General features: G+C 40.2%; 1 protein-coding gene across 1 annotated transcript in view; it reads left to right on the forward strand.

Annotated features, from left to right (window-relative positions):
* The first annotated feature begins 493 nt into the window (after positions 1-493).
* The window catches only part of igsf11 (immunoglobulin superfamily member 11), a 112,685-nt gene continuing 94,709 nt past the window's right edge, over positions 494-18,469 (forward strand). Inside the window, exon 1 of the mRNA XM_030744910.1 lies at positions 494-1,038. Coding sequence (XP_030600770.1) covers positions 978-1,038 — 61 coding nt within the window. The 5' untranslated portion in view covers positions 494-977. The remainder of the gene's footprint in view (positions 1,039-18,469) is intronic.

An 18,469-nucleotide genomic window follows, 5' to 3' on the forward strand; every position in this document is an offset into this window, starting at 1 on the left:
ACAAAATAAAAGCTCATTGAGGTCAGGCGTGTGGGGTGCCTCAGGCTCACTACACTGGATACTACGGTACCTTCCTTATTCTCTAGTTTGGATAAATAGCAACACAATAATATGAGGCTTTTCAAGGTGAGGCGAGAGACTCGTGTTTTATCCTCAAATATCACTCCAATATAATCTGATAGGAATCCTGTTTCAACACCTCAGTGCTAAAATGTACCGACTTCTTGAATGCAGTGGATTGTACAGTTCATTTGTACATAATGACGTGATTCAGCCATGACTGAAGGACTGACACTGACACGCCTGCCCTTTTCACATCTCGTGACAATCGCATTGTCAAGATTTGACTTTATAATTTTTTCTTTTGAGTTCGTCCCACTTGCTGCTTTTTCGTTTACTTTGAAAAACACCGGTCGGAAGTGGCACATTTCCCCACGCTTTCCCAGTTACGCTCGGGTCCACTCAGCTGCAGCCGAACAGACGAAAAACCATGGAGCGCAACAAGACGCGTTGGAGAGACTCACCAAGCGGGCGTGGAAAGTGCCAGTTTCAGCTCTGTTTGTAAGTTACTTTAAGCGAGAGTGGACAGATTTTTGGAACATAAGGAGGTGGAGATTTTTTTTTCTCTCCAAGCGTGCGTAAATTGATTGGAGTGGTCGGGGAAGGAAAATAGTCTTGGAGTGTCCACAGAAAGGCTACCAAAGAACGGGAGGAAGGCTAGTTAGTGAAAAAAAAGCATCCGAAGTGAAGAGGAGTGCCTGGTGGATAGAAATGCTCTGTGATATTTTTTCTGTCACGTTTGGACATTTCACGTAGTGTTTTGAAAATGCCGTCGGTGTGCGCTGCGTAAAATCCCCAGATTTCTTGCATGTTATTATAAGGAACAGTTACTTCTCTTTAAGGGAACTGTGAGCGAAGACTTCCATAAAGAAAGGAGGCAAAACTGAAAGTGAGTCGCTACTGAACAGTCACGAACCATGGTGAAGTTCCATAACTCAGATCTATGGATAGCCTGGATGGTCATTTTCTGCATGGAGGGTAAGTTGTATGACACTTGGAAACTTAGCTGTTTCTATAATAATAATAATAATAATAATAATAATAATAATAATAGGGACATGTTTATGCAGGTTTTGTGTCACTTGGGCAAGACATTAGTACCGCATATGTGCATCAGTGCTACAAAAACAGATGTACCTAGAATTAAATTGTCCCACGGGCTCAGCCTCTCCAAGAGCCATTTGATCCTACCCTTCCTTAATACTGTGTGTTTGGATCACGCTGACAAATCCCTGGCATTTCCACAAAAAAAAAAAAAAAAAAAAAAAAGCGGTTTAGGATGACTTTTCTCCCTTTTGCTAGTCGCCATCTCCACAGAGCACTTTTGACTGTGCACATCTTAACCATACGCGCACTGCCTGAATTTCCTTGTGGCCACCTTACACAACCCGAGGTCTGATATAGTTATATATATTTTTTTTCTTTTAGCAACGCCACCGCCACTGATACACTTTCAAACGTGGTACAGTAGTGTCTGTTCTAAAATAGAAACGGAGCAGACGGTGGAGGGTTGCGCTGGTAATCCGCCCGATTAACGAGAAGTATGATGATCAGGCGGCACAGGAGAACAAGCATCCCCAAAGGAAAATCACTGGATGTGCCTATAGCTCTCCAATGGGAATTATATTGTGTGCGTGAATAAACAACAGTTATATATGCATGTTTTTGTTTACCTTACCTCACTTCTTAGTCCAGTGGTGCTATCCCTGCGGTAATTTAGCAATGTTCTTGCTGAGTGCCTGCAAGTTCAGTGAGTTTGCCATATTTTGTTATAAAAAAACAAAAACAAAACTTGAAATTGTGAAAAGTGTGTCCTATTAAAACTTTAGCTGAGAGAAAGCAATTAATCTTAATGGTTTAATGTAATTTAATCTTTAACAAGATTAAATTACATTAAAGAAAAATATTAATAGCCCCCATAAATAAGCATTTATAGACTAAACGTGTTAATGCAAAGTCCCCAGTGACTAAAGATGGATGAACTGCTTTGCTGATATTAAAATGTTCTTCCACATCTTTATTTAAAAAAAAAAAAATGTCAGAGCAGACATGCTTGCATATTGACTGATTCCCCACAGACCCTCATGCAGGATTTGCATTGAACCTTGCAGTGCACACACACACACACACACGGCAGCCTGACATGTCAATTTGAACCAAACAATTGTGTGAGATTGAATTTAGCCCCGATTCCCCAGGTGCTTCACTCCGCTGCTTGCTTATTTGGCTGTGTAACCTCTACGGTGAGTGCATGTGTGGTGTCTTGTCAGCTTCACACAAGGTTACACACCTAGAGTACTCCACGTGTCCGTCCGGCTCAAAAGACCTTACCTTTGCATTGAGTGGAGGTTAAGTAACTGTAGGAGCAGCGTGAGTTCAGCATCTCTCTGACGATACAACTGGACAGCATTTCTTCTCTCCTCTTGCTGTCTTGCTGGGGAGCTGCCAGTGTTGCTATAAATAAATTCTGATGCAGCGAAGTCTGTATTGTTCGTGGTTGCTTCTGTGTTTATTGACCTCAACCTTTTCATGTCAGACATTGTCTCTAGAATGATCAGATCAGTGTTAATAGACGCCAGATTGCTTTTGCACATATTACACTATGAGACCTGAATTTGTATTTTTTTTCTTTTGTACTTTTGTCTCATGTATATGTCTGTAGCTGTGCATGCATAACAGTTTAAAGAGGTAAAAAGAAAAAAGCAGGAAAGATGGGAAAGTTTTAAAAAGCAGAAAACAGCAACAGAAGGAAGTAAAATTCACGAGTTCCTCGGACAGGCATCAGTCACGGATGGCCTAATTCGTGGCAGGGCCCTTCGTATTTCAGCGTTAGTTAGAGGACATGTCGTGTCCTCTTCAGCCATCAGCGCTCCCCAGTTACACATAAATATTGTATCCTCTCTTCTCAGTTAGAAATGGATTTATCTTACAACTCCAGGCAAGAAAGGTTGAGTTGGTCTGGATCTGCAGCGCTGGGATCATTTAAAGAAAGTTTCTAAAAGTTAGAAGAATCAACAGCGGAGGCTCTGTGCTAATAAACTGATTAGTTCAGTATTTGTCACAACGGACACCAACACAGAGCTGCTCTGTTCACGATGCCCTGATTTAAAGATGCACCCAGAACACCCCTCGAGGGCGTAGCAGGGACCGGTCCCGAGGTTCAGTCAATTCAGCAAATTGAATTCGAGTAGAGCTGGTGGCTCTGAACTTTTCAGCTGCTTTTGTTTGCTTTGCTTGCCTGCTCTGTGCTTCCTATGGAGCGCTTCAAATGTGAATACACAGAAGTGCTCAGAGTAGGCCGCTGTCTTCACGTTTGGAATGAAGAGCGAGAACAAGATGCGTTCGAGCATTATATAGAGGCAACGTGGTGTGTTCCTCAAGCTCGTTGACATTCACAGGGCATTCATGTCTGCTTCAAAGCAGAACTTGGACCAATTCTCCTTCCCACTTACTCTGTGAGCTTGTTAACCTTTTGAGGCTCTGCTGAAAGTTGCAGCATCAAATCACACCGCGAGTGTGGTTTATCTGTCGTGTTTGTTGTTGTGTTTTGTCGTGTTTGCCAGTTCACTCTCTAACTCAGTCTGTCCTTGAAGTGAGATCTACTCTACTCACTTTCACTCGGTTTCCTGTAGTAGCACTCAGCGTGGTTTTGGAGATTTGCAGATCAGATGACAATGATCTGTTTGGATGAAAAAGTGTGCTAAACAATTATATCTTTTTGATTTTAGATTATTGTTATAATTTACTGTTCAAGTCATTTCCAGTTTCATTTTGTGGTCCTCGTTCTTTTCCTGCCAGTTTTCCTTACCACCTGTTCTCAGTCCGCTCATTATTCCTCCAAGTATAAAAACCTCCTGTGTAGCTCGCCCCACTTGCCAGATTGGAGTGTTGTGTTCCCTAAATGTTTACTGTGCTTTTGGATATTTGGTCTATTTTTTTGGACCTCGCCTTTTTTCGTAGACCACTTGTGTTTTGCTTGCATTGCTGACTGCCATCATGTCTATGACCCAAAGCTGAAGTTTAAGTCAAAAGTTTGGCACACTTTTCCTGGGTTTAAGTCCTCTTTCCTCTTGTGTACTCAATCTCAATCTCAACATTTTTTTCTTTTTTTTACCAGTAATTGCAGTATATTTCAGTGAGTATCAGAACTGAAAAAACTGCATGTTTTTAAGCACTCTTTACCAGAATGTTTCTGTCGCTGCTTAGAATCACCACCGCTTTATTTTGTAAGATTACTTGGCTGCTAGTTAAAGGCAAGGAGAGAGGAGCGAAGAGCTGTGATAGGCCAGTATTGGTCAGTCACCAAAATGAAAAACTTGTTTTTACAGGAGGTAATACAGAAAGGATGCTTTGCGACTCCACTCCTGAGCATACATGCAGACATGTAGCAGAGTAAGAGCAGGTAGTGGTGTCAAGCTCAGCACGTAAACATTTCCTTTTAACCACAGGTGATCTTTTCCTATTTATTTATTAATTTATTTCTTTGGGACTGTGATTTAGCTAGTACCTATCTTAGAACACGCCTCTCTTCCTGCTAATGCAGATTAAAAAAAAAAAAATGCCGTCTGTGTCATTTTCATCTGATAAGTAGCCCCCCCCCCCAACACACACACACACACACACACACACACATAAACACACACACACACACACTCTTTCTGCCTGCTGCTAAAAAGGAGCAGCTGGAACAAGAGTGTTGGACAGATGGAACTTTCCACCTCGATTATTTTTCTCGCTAAAAATAGCCTCTCAAAAAATTAAAAGACCTCTGGGACCACTCGCAAAGTGCATGTGCGTGCGTGCGCAGTGTTTGAGCGACAGAGACGCGGGGAACTTCAGACGACGCGGTCCTCAGATGATGGCAGCAGCGGCCATCCTGGGAGTGTGAATGAATAAATGATGGGCAGATATTTGGAGGAGAGAGAGAGCAGCATTTGCCTGGTCCCATGGTCTCTTAAGCACACATTAAACTAGGCCCCAAAGAGTCCACAGGCTGCCTCTGCTTGCAAGGCAGTTGGCCAAGCATCTGGGGCAAACATCTGATGTGGTCAGTTCACAGAGATTTGGAGGTTTGGAGCTCTGAGGTTTCGGGGTTGGTTGTACCTCTAATCAGAGTGGCAAACGAGGGAAACACGAGTGAATCACGAGGATGTAGTAAGCAGGGTGATGTTGTTAATGCACCAGTGCTATCAGTAGTGCTTTTAATTGCATTTGGGTTAGATGACGAACAAGGTGTCTGGGAAATTGTGTGTTGCTTAATAAACCAGAAGCACTTCTTGCAGGCAGAGCACTTATCAATCTCGCTTTAGGTTTGATATATAGGTTCATATGTGCGGCTTTGTCACAGCTGCATCCTTGTGAGCAGAGAAACTGTGCGTCTTGAAGCTTTTTAACTTGGATTTTCTGACACACTGCAGCACTTTGAGCAGTAACCATTTTTATCTCAGCTGCGCTTCAGCCGCAAGATCATTGCTCTAAGCGCAAAGATAATCGTGGATTAAGCGCGACAATTTCGTTATTGTGAAAAGCGATGTTAGTTTAGGAATCTTTCAAAAGGTAACTCAGCTTTGTGACTCAAGGATGGAAGTGAATCACCGCGGTCCTCCAAAAGGGCTTTGTTTGTTTGTTTACAGGTGCAGAGGAGGTGATATCATTCAAAAAGCTGGGGAAAAAAAGTCATTCATGACTAAACCACAAACCATAATTTAATCTACATGCTTTATGTGTACAGCGCCTTCATCTGTAACATACTGTGACAGGTTGAGGCATTCGGATGAGAGTGTCTTTTAGCTTGGTTTTCCTTTGGAGTGTGTGGGTGAACCCAAGGCTTATACATATTTAAAGCGGATGTCTTCCTCTTGTCATGACGCCCTGAAGATCCTCTCTATCAGGGCACTACAACACGAGCAGTTTTGCTTTGCTGGCTCTTGAGGTTTGACAGGGCCCCTGACTTGGTCGTCAAATAAGTTGCTCGGGAGTTGTTTGGAACATGGAGGGACAGCAGTACAGTGACCACTTTTACAACTTCTTTTTTTTAAAACCTCTATATATATATAAAAAAAAAAAAAAAGTGTTTTGAAAAACAGAACAGCTTTAAGTTTATGGAACTGTTGTCTCAAAAGCACTGCTTGTACAAAGAAAGCGGAAAAAAGAGTCTCTTAAATCCAGTGAATCTGAGCAAAGTCATGCATGCCAGTCAGAAAACTGCAGGCCCAATTTGGGGCTTTCCACAGACTTTGATCTAACAGAATAAGCATTGTGTCTTTGCGGGCTCTTTCAAAGGATTCTTCCTGGCAACACATCAGTATCATCAAAAAAAAAAAAAAAAAAAAAAACTATTTAAACCTGTTTTAAAACAGCCACTCAACTTCAAATCCATCCTTTTTCATCATAGGCTTGTTGTAGTAAGTAAAAGTCTTAAAAAAAAAAAAAGCCTTTTCCTGCTTCATTTATCCACACCTGCTAAAAATGGTGCTGTCCTATTTTTAAATCGCTCACTCAAACTTTCATGTCTCTAACAATTCATATTAATTGACTTATAATTTACACAAGCCCTCCCACACCATTTACTTCCTTGTGTGTGTTATATATCGCAGCTTTCAGTCAGTGAGTGCCTGAGGGTCGTTTAGTTGATCTCTATAACCAAGAATAGGTGCTGTGTTTATCATTGTAAGCCTTTATGAGCTCAGATCAATGGCAATAGGAAATGCTCCCATGCACACATTATTCTCACAGGTGTGTACTAACAGACAGGCTATTTGTGCTTGGACCCTCTTATTCCCCAGGCAAATAAATTACAGTTGATCCCAAAGGATCAAGGTTTCCCCTGGACTGTAATGACTTCATCAGTTTGTTTCACCAATCCCAAATCTCCCGGCTGCAGACCATCAGATTGTCTTGTAGGTTCATTAGGGAGATTTTCACTCTGCTGTATTGAGTGAAATTGTGAATAACCTTGTGACTAGCTAAATTGTACCAATTCAGAAATAAACTGAAAAAAGCCTTTTTAAAACTCTCTTAACCCCATTTTTCCTGTGTAGAGCTTAATTTGTCAATACACAGAAAATAGTAATGACTAATTTTGTTTTATTTTTAATCCACAATTGACATTATATATATATATATATATATATATATATATATATATATATATATATATATATATATATATATATATATATATATATATATATATATATCAAAACAATATCCTTAGAAAAAATTATGGCTTACAGACAAATCTGAAGTACAGTCCTATGCAAAGTCTTGAGCCACTTCTAATTTCTTTATATTTTGCTAAAATAGGTTCAGCGGTTTATTGAAATATGTGCAAACATACATGGAAATACAGCATATAAGGCAAAACAGAGTTTGTACAATTCTAACAAGCCTGTAAGTCAATATAGGCTTTCTCGTCAGTTAACAGTCTTCAGGAATAGTTCTCCAGGCTTTTTGAAGGACATTAAAAGCTCTTTTTTTGGATATCAGCTGCCTTTTGTTCTGTTCTCTATGATCCCATAAGATGATGAGCATTTCTTTTTCATTCACCTCTTTTCACTCTGTTTATACACCACTCCACATTTAATCACGGGTTTTTATTAATCTCTGTCTCTCTTCCACAGTGTGTCTTATGTCCTGTCTCTCTCCCCTCAGCCCCAACCGGTCTTGGCAGATGGCTGCCCCTCCCTGAACCTGGAGGTTTCTTCCTGTTAAAAGGGAGTTTTTCCTTCCCACTGTCACCAATTGCTTGCTCATAGTGGGTCGTTTTGACTGTTAGGCTTTCTCTGTAATTATTGTAGGGTCTTTACCTTACAATATAAAGCACCTTGAGGTGACTGTTTGTTGTGATTTGGTGTTACATAAGTAAAATTGAATTGAATGATCCCACACTGCTTCAATAATGTTGAGGTCCAGGGTCTGGGGAGGCCAATCCATGGCTGATAGTACTTTTCTGTGTTCCTAATTCCCTCAGTTTTGTTAAGTTCTCTGGCTGAAATGCTGCCCCAAACCATGACAGAGCCTCCACCATGTTTCACAGATGGTTGTAGACGCTCACTGTTGTACCTCTCTGCTGACCTCCTCCTTACATGTTGATGATGATTTGAACTAAAAATTTCAAATTTGGATTCATCACACCATAAGGCCTGTTCTTCTGCATAAGTCCAGTTCTTGTGTAATTAGGATACATCGGCCTTTTCTCCCTTTTCCCCTAAAAACTGCTTCTTGATATCCTTCCATGGAGACCACACCAAGATAAATTTTTGGCTAATAGCTCTTTGGGAATAATCATGTTGGCGCACAAATACTATTTTTATGCCTGTCAAACTGTGTTATCTTTGGCATTTTCGATAAATTCAACTAAAGAAATGGGAACAAATGTTTTTGCAACAGGTTGCTTGTAACAAAGTGCCTAAAGATACAATTTAAAATTGGTTCTTTGCTAACTTTTCTATTATATGTAGCCACAACATGCTCATCCCTTGAGTTAGGTGCTTTTTTATGTCTGAATGATTCATAGCTCAGTGTTAAGTGGTTCAAGAAACAAACAACAAAACAAACAACAACAAACAAAGAAAAAACATTCCTCTGAAAATGGTCAGGTACAAGGGCTGGACTGAAAATGAGCGAAAAAGCTGCCAATGTCCAAAGAAAAACTTTGAAAGGCCTATAGAAAACCTGCAAAACTACTGCTCAATACCATTGTTAAACAAGATATAAAGAAATGAAGGGTGGCTCAAGACTTCTGTACATCAAGATCAAAATATAACTGTTTTAAACTGAACTGAAATGATTGCGAGAAACTCCAAAAATGGGGATTCGAGGGGATAAATTAAGTAATTAAAGGGGAAAGAAGCATACACATTGCTAAAGAGAGGTATTTTTGCCTAACAAACTACAGGGTGTGCTTGAGTTTACAAATTTGTGTCATCTGTCACATTATCGTTAGCTTTTTGATGCATCTGTTCAGATACCGAGTAACCAATAACATCAAGTCACTTCCATACAAGTGTTTTATGTGGTCTTGTGTTCTCTTGCTATTGCTCACTAGTTCCACTCACATCATTTAAGGACTTCACAGTTCTCCAATACTCACTCACTGCTATGCAGCACAAGAAGGCGGCACCCATATTTGGGCTTTACTTTTGTATGATGGGAGGAAAGTGTGGCTTGTCACGGTTCTACCAACCTATGTCACTAAATGTTCGCGGACATTTATGTTCATATAATGTATGTAGCCATATTAGTTGTGTAATAACTTCCTATAAGTTGAAAATTCCTTGATGTGAGTTCCTATCATAATTAAATTGAGGGCTTTGTACTGAAAGCACAAGTTATTGTGATAACCAGCTCTCAAAAAGTATTTTTTTTCCCCCGCCTTGAACCACCAAACTCTATTAAATACAAGCTTTTAAAGTTCTTATCTGAGAGATTTCAGAGCAATAGTGATTAGCAAAGTACAAGAACACATGCCACACTGCTCCTTTACAGTAGTAGGAGCTGCATTTAAAGTGCACGCTGACTGGAAGGATGCAGTGAGCGGTTTGAGGACAGGCGAGGCAATATAGAGCAAAAATCACGTTTTAGTTTTGTAGTTCATGGCAATAGATGATATAGAGCATTTATGGAAGCCTCCTTAAATCAGCACAGTCTATCCATGATGTTTTTGTGTCGTAGCTCAGTTCTGCCTGGTGTCAGCAGATGTCAGGCTTTAACATTTGTTTCCTATTGTCTTATTCTTTGTGCTTACATTAAGCTCTGTGTTAATGCTGCCAAAATCCCAATAAAGCTGTCATCCAGTCGCTTCCCGGCCACTTACACACCGCCGCTCTGCGACTGACAAAATCACCAGACACAAAAGGTAGAGACAGCGACTCTGCTGTGATTGCCGCTATCGTTACATGCATAATGATCATGCGGTGACAAAATTATGAGGGTGTATCTTTCGCTCACGCAGCACAAAACCTGCTTGCTTAAAAAAAAATGCTGCTTGCAGTGACAAAGTCACTACAGCAATAATGAGTGGGTCCTAGCTGGTTCACAAATGCCGATGGAGGGGTTGAGCAGCGAGTTAACATACTGGCATGACTTTATGTAGTCATTATTGTCTCATCCTATATCTCATTTAAAAATGTGCTGATATTCCAATCGACGTACCAGCCAGCCGTAGGTCAGAGCTTTAAACAAGTGTGTTCTGAAGCAAGGACTATATAGGTATTTATAACTACTCCCTGGAGTACTGTGGCCTTGCATCACTAATTTGAAATTGATTTTTAATTGATCTAAACAAAGACTAACTGACCTTACAGCACTTGAATGAACCCAGAGGCTGAACTGGCTGGTGTCACACTGGGAGCTGGTGCCGATCCTGTGACCTGCTTTGAGTGCACGACGCTCCATTCAGTTCTGTACACCAGATAATTGTGCAAGCTCCAAAAATACTCTATGGATAATTTCATATACTAGATTAATATAATTTTGTAAATTGCATAGTGTTGCAGTCAGTGGGTTGTCTGCGCTTTTCCATAATCACCATATTGAATGTTAGACACTTGGCTGACAGGACCTACAGAAACCACCGCTCTCCTTGAGTTTTTAAAAGCTTCCAAGGGTCAGAGGTCTCTGATATGATGTGGTTTAAAAAAGATGGAAAACCAATCAGCATTTGGAGGCGTTTTGCTGCTGGATACGCAGCTCTTTCTTTCTGTGTCAAGAAAATTTCCTTAATCATGTTTTTAATCCCCCCTGAAAGCACCATGGTAGTTGAGTGACAACCCTTTGATCTTTTATCTTTCACGATGAGTTCATGTGCTTCTTTGGGAGGAACATGGTCAGGGTGAACCGATGAACTCAACTTGAAGTCATGTGCCTGTTGTCCTGACACTCCCAGCTGCTACTTTCCTAATGGGGTGAAAATGCAGATTTCTGGAAAGGGAAAGAAAACAGAGCGGAATAAAGTAAAAAAAAAAAAAAAAAAAAAATTGGACAGATTCTCCTGCATTAAATATGCCCAGGGCTTTTCACTGCCATAGGTAATTCATAAACTAGCTGTTGGGGTAAAACACTGCTGCCATATTTGTGCTTTTTCTTTAGTTCAACGTCTGTACTCTCAGAATCATCAAGAAGCACACTTCAAAAGACAGCAGGGTGGTAAAGACAGGTTTCGATTTAATGTGTTCTGGGAATCAATCCTGGGAGCATGCTGGCAGCACTTATTGTTGCCAGATCTGAAATATAGCAACATATCTCTTTTAAATATCAGATTAAAAATGACCACATGGACTGTGATAGATTAGGTAAGCTTTCAGTGAAGCAGTCGTACTGATAAAGTAAAGAAAATAAAACACAAAAATCATGCTAGCTAAACTGTTCTATTCTACGTTTACTGGTGATGGTCTGCTCTTTGCACTGCAGACTTTGATATTTGTATGTTTGGGATTTTAATAAGTACTTTGGTGGGTAAAATATAACCATAAGTCAGCAGTACCAAGTGGTAATAATCTCAACTATTCCAAAAAAAAGCCAAACCCATCAATGTCAACAGTGCTGCATCAGCATCGCACTTATATAAACCACTACTTTCAGTTTAGCCATTTAGTAAGGACAAAGAAAAAGGAGACCTGCTTGTAGTGCAAGGTGAGATTTGGGTGTGACACACTTTGGCTCTCAGTAAATGTATGTTAACTGCCTGCCTGTTCCCTGTAGGAAAGGCTGTAGGCAGCAGATCTCTGTAGTTCCATTATTAGTCCCTCTTTTGTACAGTGCCCTTAGAGCCTCATTCTCTCAGTAGTGTTATGCTTCCACACGCTCCCTCTTGCTCACTCGGATGAAATTGTTCCAAAATGTCCAGCTTCTCTTCCTCTCTTTATCGTGACCTATATCCTCTTTATGTTTCGCTCTGTTCTCGCTTTGCTCGCTGTGTTTGTGCCTGCTTTTTGCTCTGCATTACCTTCTCTTCCACTGTCCGATTTCACTCCCTTTCTTTTTTTTCGCTCTCTATCTCTCTCCGTGACTGTCTTTCACAGTCAAATATTTCTCTCTCCCTGCTCTCGATTGCTCTGTCCTCCCACACACTTTGTCGATGCACAAAATGACTTTTCAGGGATAAGGATGAGAATGAAAAGTGGTCCCTGGTTGTTCTGTCCTTCCAGACAACGAATGAGCATGTCAAATCTGATGCATGTGAATAGCCGGGAAGAATGGCGCATTAGGCACACTGTGCGAGAGGAAAAAGATAGAGAGAGTGGCACGGAGAGAGGGAGCGAGCAAGAGAGAGAGATCCCATCTGTGCATTGTTACAGCAGACTTCACCCTAACATTGTCTCTGTTGTATCCAGTTGAACAGGAGGGGGCACCAGGTGGGACTTTGACTAAATGGGGAGCACACACTTACACTGTATGCACTGTGTGCACATACGCACATTCAGATACACTCGCAAACACAGACATACTTTTGCAGAACGTGCACATGCCAACACAAACATATGCAGAAAAGCTGTTAGTCGCCCATATGTGAGGATGAAAGCGTACACATGTTCAGGCACACGCAGAGTCACCTGAGGCCTGAGAGAAGTCTATATGGAATTACCCAAAGTTAACAGTGGCTTATTTGGTTTGTTTGATCGAGGGTCGATGTCTGCATTAATCAGTAAGCATATGCAATTTAGCATTATGTTGTGTGAGTTTCAGATAATGCTGATGCTTGGAGGGTCTTCAGGTAGGGACAGAAACTGTAACCTTTTTGTCGGGGGACTTATTTTAACTTCTGATTTAAAAAAAAAAAAAAAAAAGGTAATGTATCTGTGTTCATTTTGTTGCCCAACGATGGTTGGAAATCAGATTAAAAATATGAGCAGTTCAAAATCTAATCACATTCCTGAAATACAATTTGAAGCATCCCGCTGAAATTAAATGGTGTGTTTTATTGGCAGCGACAGCATGCGTATGTACTGGGTGCTTCCTTCAGGAAGAACTCAGACCAGTTGGAGAATGTTATATTTTCTGTTTTAATGATGGCAATTGTATGAATTCATCTGATTCCTTATACATTGATGGGGAGTATTATGTCACTATAAACTGAGTTTACATAGAGTAATATAGTCACTGAGCTGCAGACTTTGACCAAGAACCCATGTGACTTTTTTTTTTCCAGCTAAGCACATTTCTTTATCTAATTTAAAACCATGAAGACACATCCTGCCCTGATCCTTAATGCAGTAAACAAGCTACCAAACTAAGAGTCATTGGGGAAAAGTGCACAGCAGTTTGCAGGATAGTTAGCTAATTAGCTTTCTAGCTACAGCTCATTAAAGAACGCATTTTATTCTCGCAGCAGTAACAATAAGTAAAAGATGTAAATATATTTTTGACTAGAAAAAGGCATTTTGAATTGATTTCAGACAGAGAGAATACCAGGGGTTTGGCTGCAGCATAGATAGAAAAAGACACCCTAATTTGGCTAAAATGGCACAATTTAGAGACTTCAACCAAAGCTGAAAGCTTATTTAATAGCATACACCTTTTACAAGATCTGACAACATTGATTCTTTTCTTTTCATTCATTTTTTTGGAATGTTATTTCTGCCTCATCCAATAAAATCCAAGGTTGTTAGTAGAAGAGTTGAAAAATATAATAAATGGATGGAATATTTTTTTTTTATAAAAGAGATGGTAGGCACAAAGAGACACAAATAAGACTTAAGTATAAAAAGTGGGTAAAAATAATGGAAAAATTAAATGGGTGAAACAAATTATTTTAAAGGTGTTAAAAATTAAAGCAATGAATTGACTCAAACAAGACTAAATTAAAACTTACAATTTTGATGGGGTAAAAATTAGGTTAGCTATAAATTAATGTACGTGTTAGTCAACACTACAGGTGCAAAGTGAGCGAAAGGGAATTTTTCAGGCTAATAAAAAACAGGCAGCACAAATCTTTTGATCACTTCCAAAGACAGCAACAAAGTCATGTAAGAGTGTAAAAGACTATTAAGAGCCTTTATAAATAAAGGCATGAGTATTTGTTGTACAGTACTGTGCCAAAGTATTAAGCCACCCCTCATTTCTTTATATTTTGCTAGGAAAATTGAAAATGGGTGCAGCAGTTTATTATACAAAAATAACATACAAAAGTCAATATTTGGTACAACCACTTTTATTCTTCAACACAGCCTGAAGTTTCTTAGGCAGCTTTCTTGTCATTTCCTTAAGTAGTCTTCAGGAATATTTCTCCAGGGTTCTTGAAAGACATTCAGAGCTCTGCCTTTTGTTTAATTCCATCAAGATTAGCCAACATTGCTTTTGACAATACCCCTAACACCACTGGCTGAAATGCAGCCCCAAACCATGTTAGAGCCTCCATTGTGTTTCACAGCTGGCCGTAGATTAGGGTTGGGCGAAATGGCCTCAACATTATATCATGATATTTGAAGAAAATTTTAATTAAATCTATAACATAATTGCTTAACACTTTACCTAAATAATAACTAAATTAATTTAACCTTGTAACTTTTCAGAAGCCTGCACAATATTGTCACATAATAAAACTGAAAAATATTCTCTACCCAGGATGTTATATCTTTTCATCTAGCTCTTTAAAGTCCTGCTTGCCACCATGTAACCACATCAGTAATTTCCGTCCAACGTTTGCTCTTCCTGTCATATGAGGTGCAACTAGCGAGCGCTCCAGCGATGCTCGGTTGAGCTGTTTATGTTTGGATAGCACATCACCAGCTGCTAGTGTCTCCTCATTTGTACCCAGAAGTACTTGACGGTCTGTTTTTGCCTAAAGTGGTGAAACACATTTGTTGCTTCCATCTTTAGTGGGAACAGTTATCCTGCACATTTTGCAAAGTTCTGTGCGTTGCTGTAGTTGAAATAACTCCTGTTTAGATACTGAATTGTCACAGACGCTGACACATAGCTCTTACTCTCAGACACACCCAGGCTTGTCTTGTTGTTGTTCATACTAGGGAACATAAACACATAGCATTGCTATAACAATGATATTGCAATATGACATATTTGCATCACATTCATTTTTTTCCCAATATTATTGTGGAACAGCTCTACTGTACTGTAGCAGGACACCCTTATGAAGTCTATTTCTGATTGTTTGGTCAGACATTCACATCAGTGGCCTGTTGGAGGTCATTTTGTAGGGCTCTGGCAGTTCTTATCCTGTTCCCTTTTGCACAAAGGAGCAGATACCGGTCCTGCTGATGTGTTAGGGACCTTCTACGGCCCTGCCCAGTTCTCCTAGAGTAACTGTGTCTCCTGAAATCTCCTTTATGCTCTTGAGACTGTGCTGGGAGACACAGCAAACCTTCTGTAATGGCACGTATTGGTTTGCCATCCTGGAGGAGTTGGACTACTTGTGCAACCTCTGTGGGGTCCAGGTATTGCCTTATGCTTCCAGTAGGGACACTGAACCAAGCCAAATGCAAAACTAGTGAAAAAAACCATCAGAAAAGATGAAGAGGGAAAAATGTCAGTGCCCTCCACCTGTAAAACCATTCCTGTTTTGGGGGTGTCTCATTGTTGCCCCTCTAGTGCACCTGTTGTTAATTTCATGAACACCAAAGCAGCTGAAATTGATTACTAACCCTCTCTGCTACTTAACTGACCAGATCAATATCCCAGAAGTTTAACTGACTTGATGCTACACTCTTATTAAAAAGTGTTCCTTTAATTTTCGTGTGTACAGTGTAGTACTAGATTGTAAGCACAGTTTTTGCCCACCCATTAATTTCAAGTTACAATAGCTTTTCCAGTTTTATTCAGTGGTCTTCATCATTTATTTAAGTCAAACATCTATGCTTCGCTAATTAAGACGCAATGTAACACATTTATCAAAAAAATTATTGTAAATGATATAACAGCAATAAAGTGGGCGGAAGAGTCTGCATGGACCATATATTATTAGAGTCTTGCTCTGTAATCAATCAGGCAGACTAGTCTTTTCATTTAATGTGGGGACTGCAGCTCATTTCTATTTTCATGTGAGCATATTCTGAGAAGTTTAGTTCGGTAAGACAGTGTCTTACCCACTGAAAGTTTTTGAGACTGCACGGTAAACTTTAAAGTTTAAATAAAAAGCAGGAGAGGATTTCTTTTCGTAGATCCAGTGGGGTCCTGCTTGTTGTGTAAAACACATAGGTGGTGTTTGTGTAACAGCAGTATAAGGGGCATGTTTATCAGGGGGCACCATATGCTGCCATGCCACTTCGACCCTTAATCCTCGTCTTTACTGTCTTATCTGGTTGCCTTCTCTGATAGCCTTGGGACTGATGGCGGGGGCAGGGAAACACTGGCCAGTGCCCTGATTACAGCTTTGTGTTTGTACTATCAAGTGGTAATCGAAGAATGTGAGAAGCTGAATTCACCATTACTATCTCAAGGCCACATGCAAACAGACCAACGAATGCACACAAACAGACAGACACACACACACCACCCACAACCACCACCACCACCACACACACACACTCTCTGTCACGCATTAACATCACGAGGGTATTTTGCCAGACTTAACTGATAATGCCAGATAGTAGTATTGCCATATACCCCATTGACGCAGTAAGTTTGTGTGCGTGTGTGTGTGTGTTTGTGTTTGTTTGTGCCCTATTTGTCCACTGTACTACAAAAAAGCCTTTTGAGTAGATCTCAGCTATTACAGGAGCTTTAAATATAACACCTTAATAGAATGTTGGTCCATATTTACGCGTATCCCGCGTGACATCAGCTGTGAAGATGGTTAACGGTAGAATCACAGAAAACCCCAACAGTCTTTGAGAAGGTCCCTGTTTTCATTGTGATACCCTTAAAAAAGTTAATGGCTTTTTGATTGACGGTATCCTCGCTCAAGACCGAATGAGCATCCAAAACATAACAGAAGTGACAGTGACTGATTGGCTAGGCTGGTTTACCTCCTAATACCACTGGTGCAGTAGTTAGACTTACACGGGATCCCGATGCAACACAGAGTTGTCCATCTTTTTCAGAAAAGAGAATTTTGTCACCTCGAGGCTAATGCTGTGTCTCATTAAAGGTTGGTGCGTCTGAGAGGTAAAGCCTTCCCCCCCGTTTCTCTGTATGCGGAGATTACAAGCTTTCTGAAAACACCCTGCAAATAGCTCAAGACGAAAAGAATAACAGCAGAGAGTGTTAATGGAAAATGAAGCTGGAGGCAATCTTCTGGCTAAACAGAAAAGAAATGGCTGTTTAATTGGAGGATGGCAAAAGACAATGTTAAAGGAGAGCGAGAACACCAAAGGAAAATCTTTAAACTTGGTTCCATTGTGAAAATATCACTAAATGTTACTGTGGTAATATTAAGGGAACTGTCTGTTTCAGTGAATGATTTGGTGTAACTGCAAATTGACCAAAGTGTATGTTGATCGCGTTCATTCTCACTTTCTCAGCTAATCTAAGGAATGAGAAACGAACAGACAAATCAGAACTACATTCATTTGTAAGCAGCTGTAATTTGGGACTCCAGGTTAATCATTTAACAAACCTTTGATTTGTTGCGTTCTCGTGTAACTTCCTAATGTGTTTTAATTGTAAAAGCACTGAATGAAACCCTCCATGTTGCTTTTATGTGACTGACGATGACGCGACTTGCTTACTTGCTCACCTCCTCTGATGAGCCGTGTCTGATGATCTCTACCCAGCTTGCCTGCTAAGAGATGATTGTGAATATGGAACAATGTGTAAACTATTGAGCAAAGGCCCAAATCATCTGCTAAGACAGGCTTTGCTACAGATTATGTCTGTCATTTGCTCTGTGACCCTGGCTTATAGATTATAGATAGCTTTGGCTTTATTTGATCAGTTCAGTGGCACACAGCGAGACCTTGCATGTGAACGCATGCTGACAGGCAGTTACAAAATTGCAGCTATCGTTTACAGCAAATGACTCTTTCCATACATGTTTCTTGCTCAGTTTTTTACAGTTTTGCTACTGTTTTGGTCATAAACATTTCTGACAAGTCTCATTACCCATAACAGGTTCATTGTGGGGCAGAGGAAAGGCCCATATATTTAATCACAAACCAGACAGGAAGTGATTGTAATGATATAGCACCAAAAAAGAAGCTGTGGACTAGAGTGTTTTTTTTTTTCTGTGACAAACAGTGGATGGGATTTGAAGATTTCCAATAGTTTATCTTTCCAAAGGGCCTGCAAGATCTAGTGTGGTGATTTGTAGGAAATGCTCTGCTGCCTGCTAATTTCCTCCTGATTGTCGATGACAGCCTGCCAGCCAGGCCTGTGATTGGAAAATCGTGACAGGGTACATAATGGATGGTGAGCTCAGATAAATATGATTGTGTGAGTGAACTCTTGGCTATTTATATGTCAGCAGATGCTGTTTAAAATCAGATCTTGTGCAAATTGGAAACCATTGAAG

Source organism: Archocentrus centrarchus, chromosome 13 (assembly GCF_007364275.1).
Source record: "Archocentrus centrarchus isolate MPI-CPG fArcCen1 chromosome 13, fArcCen1, whole genome shotgun sequence".
Taxonomy (NCBI): domain Eukaryota; kingdom Metazoa; phylum Chordata; class Actinopteri; order Cichliformes; family Cichlidae; genus Archocentrus; species Archocentrus centrarchus.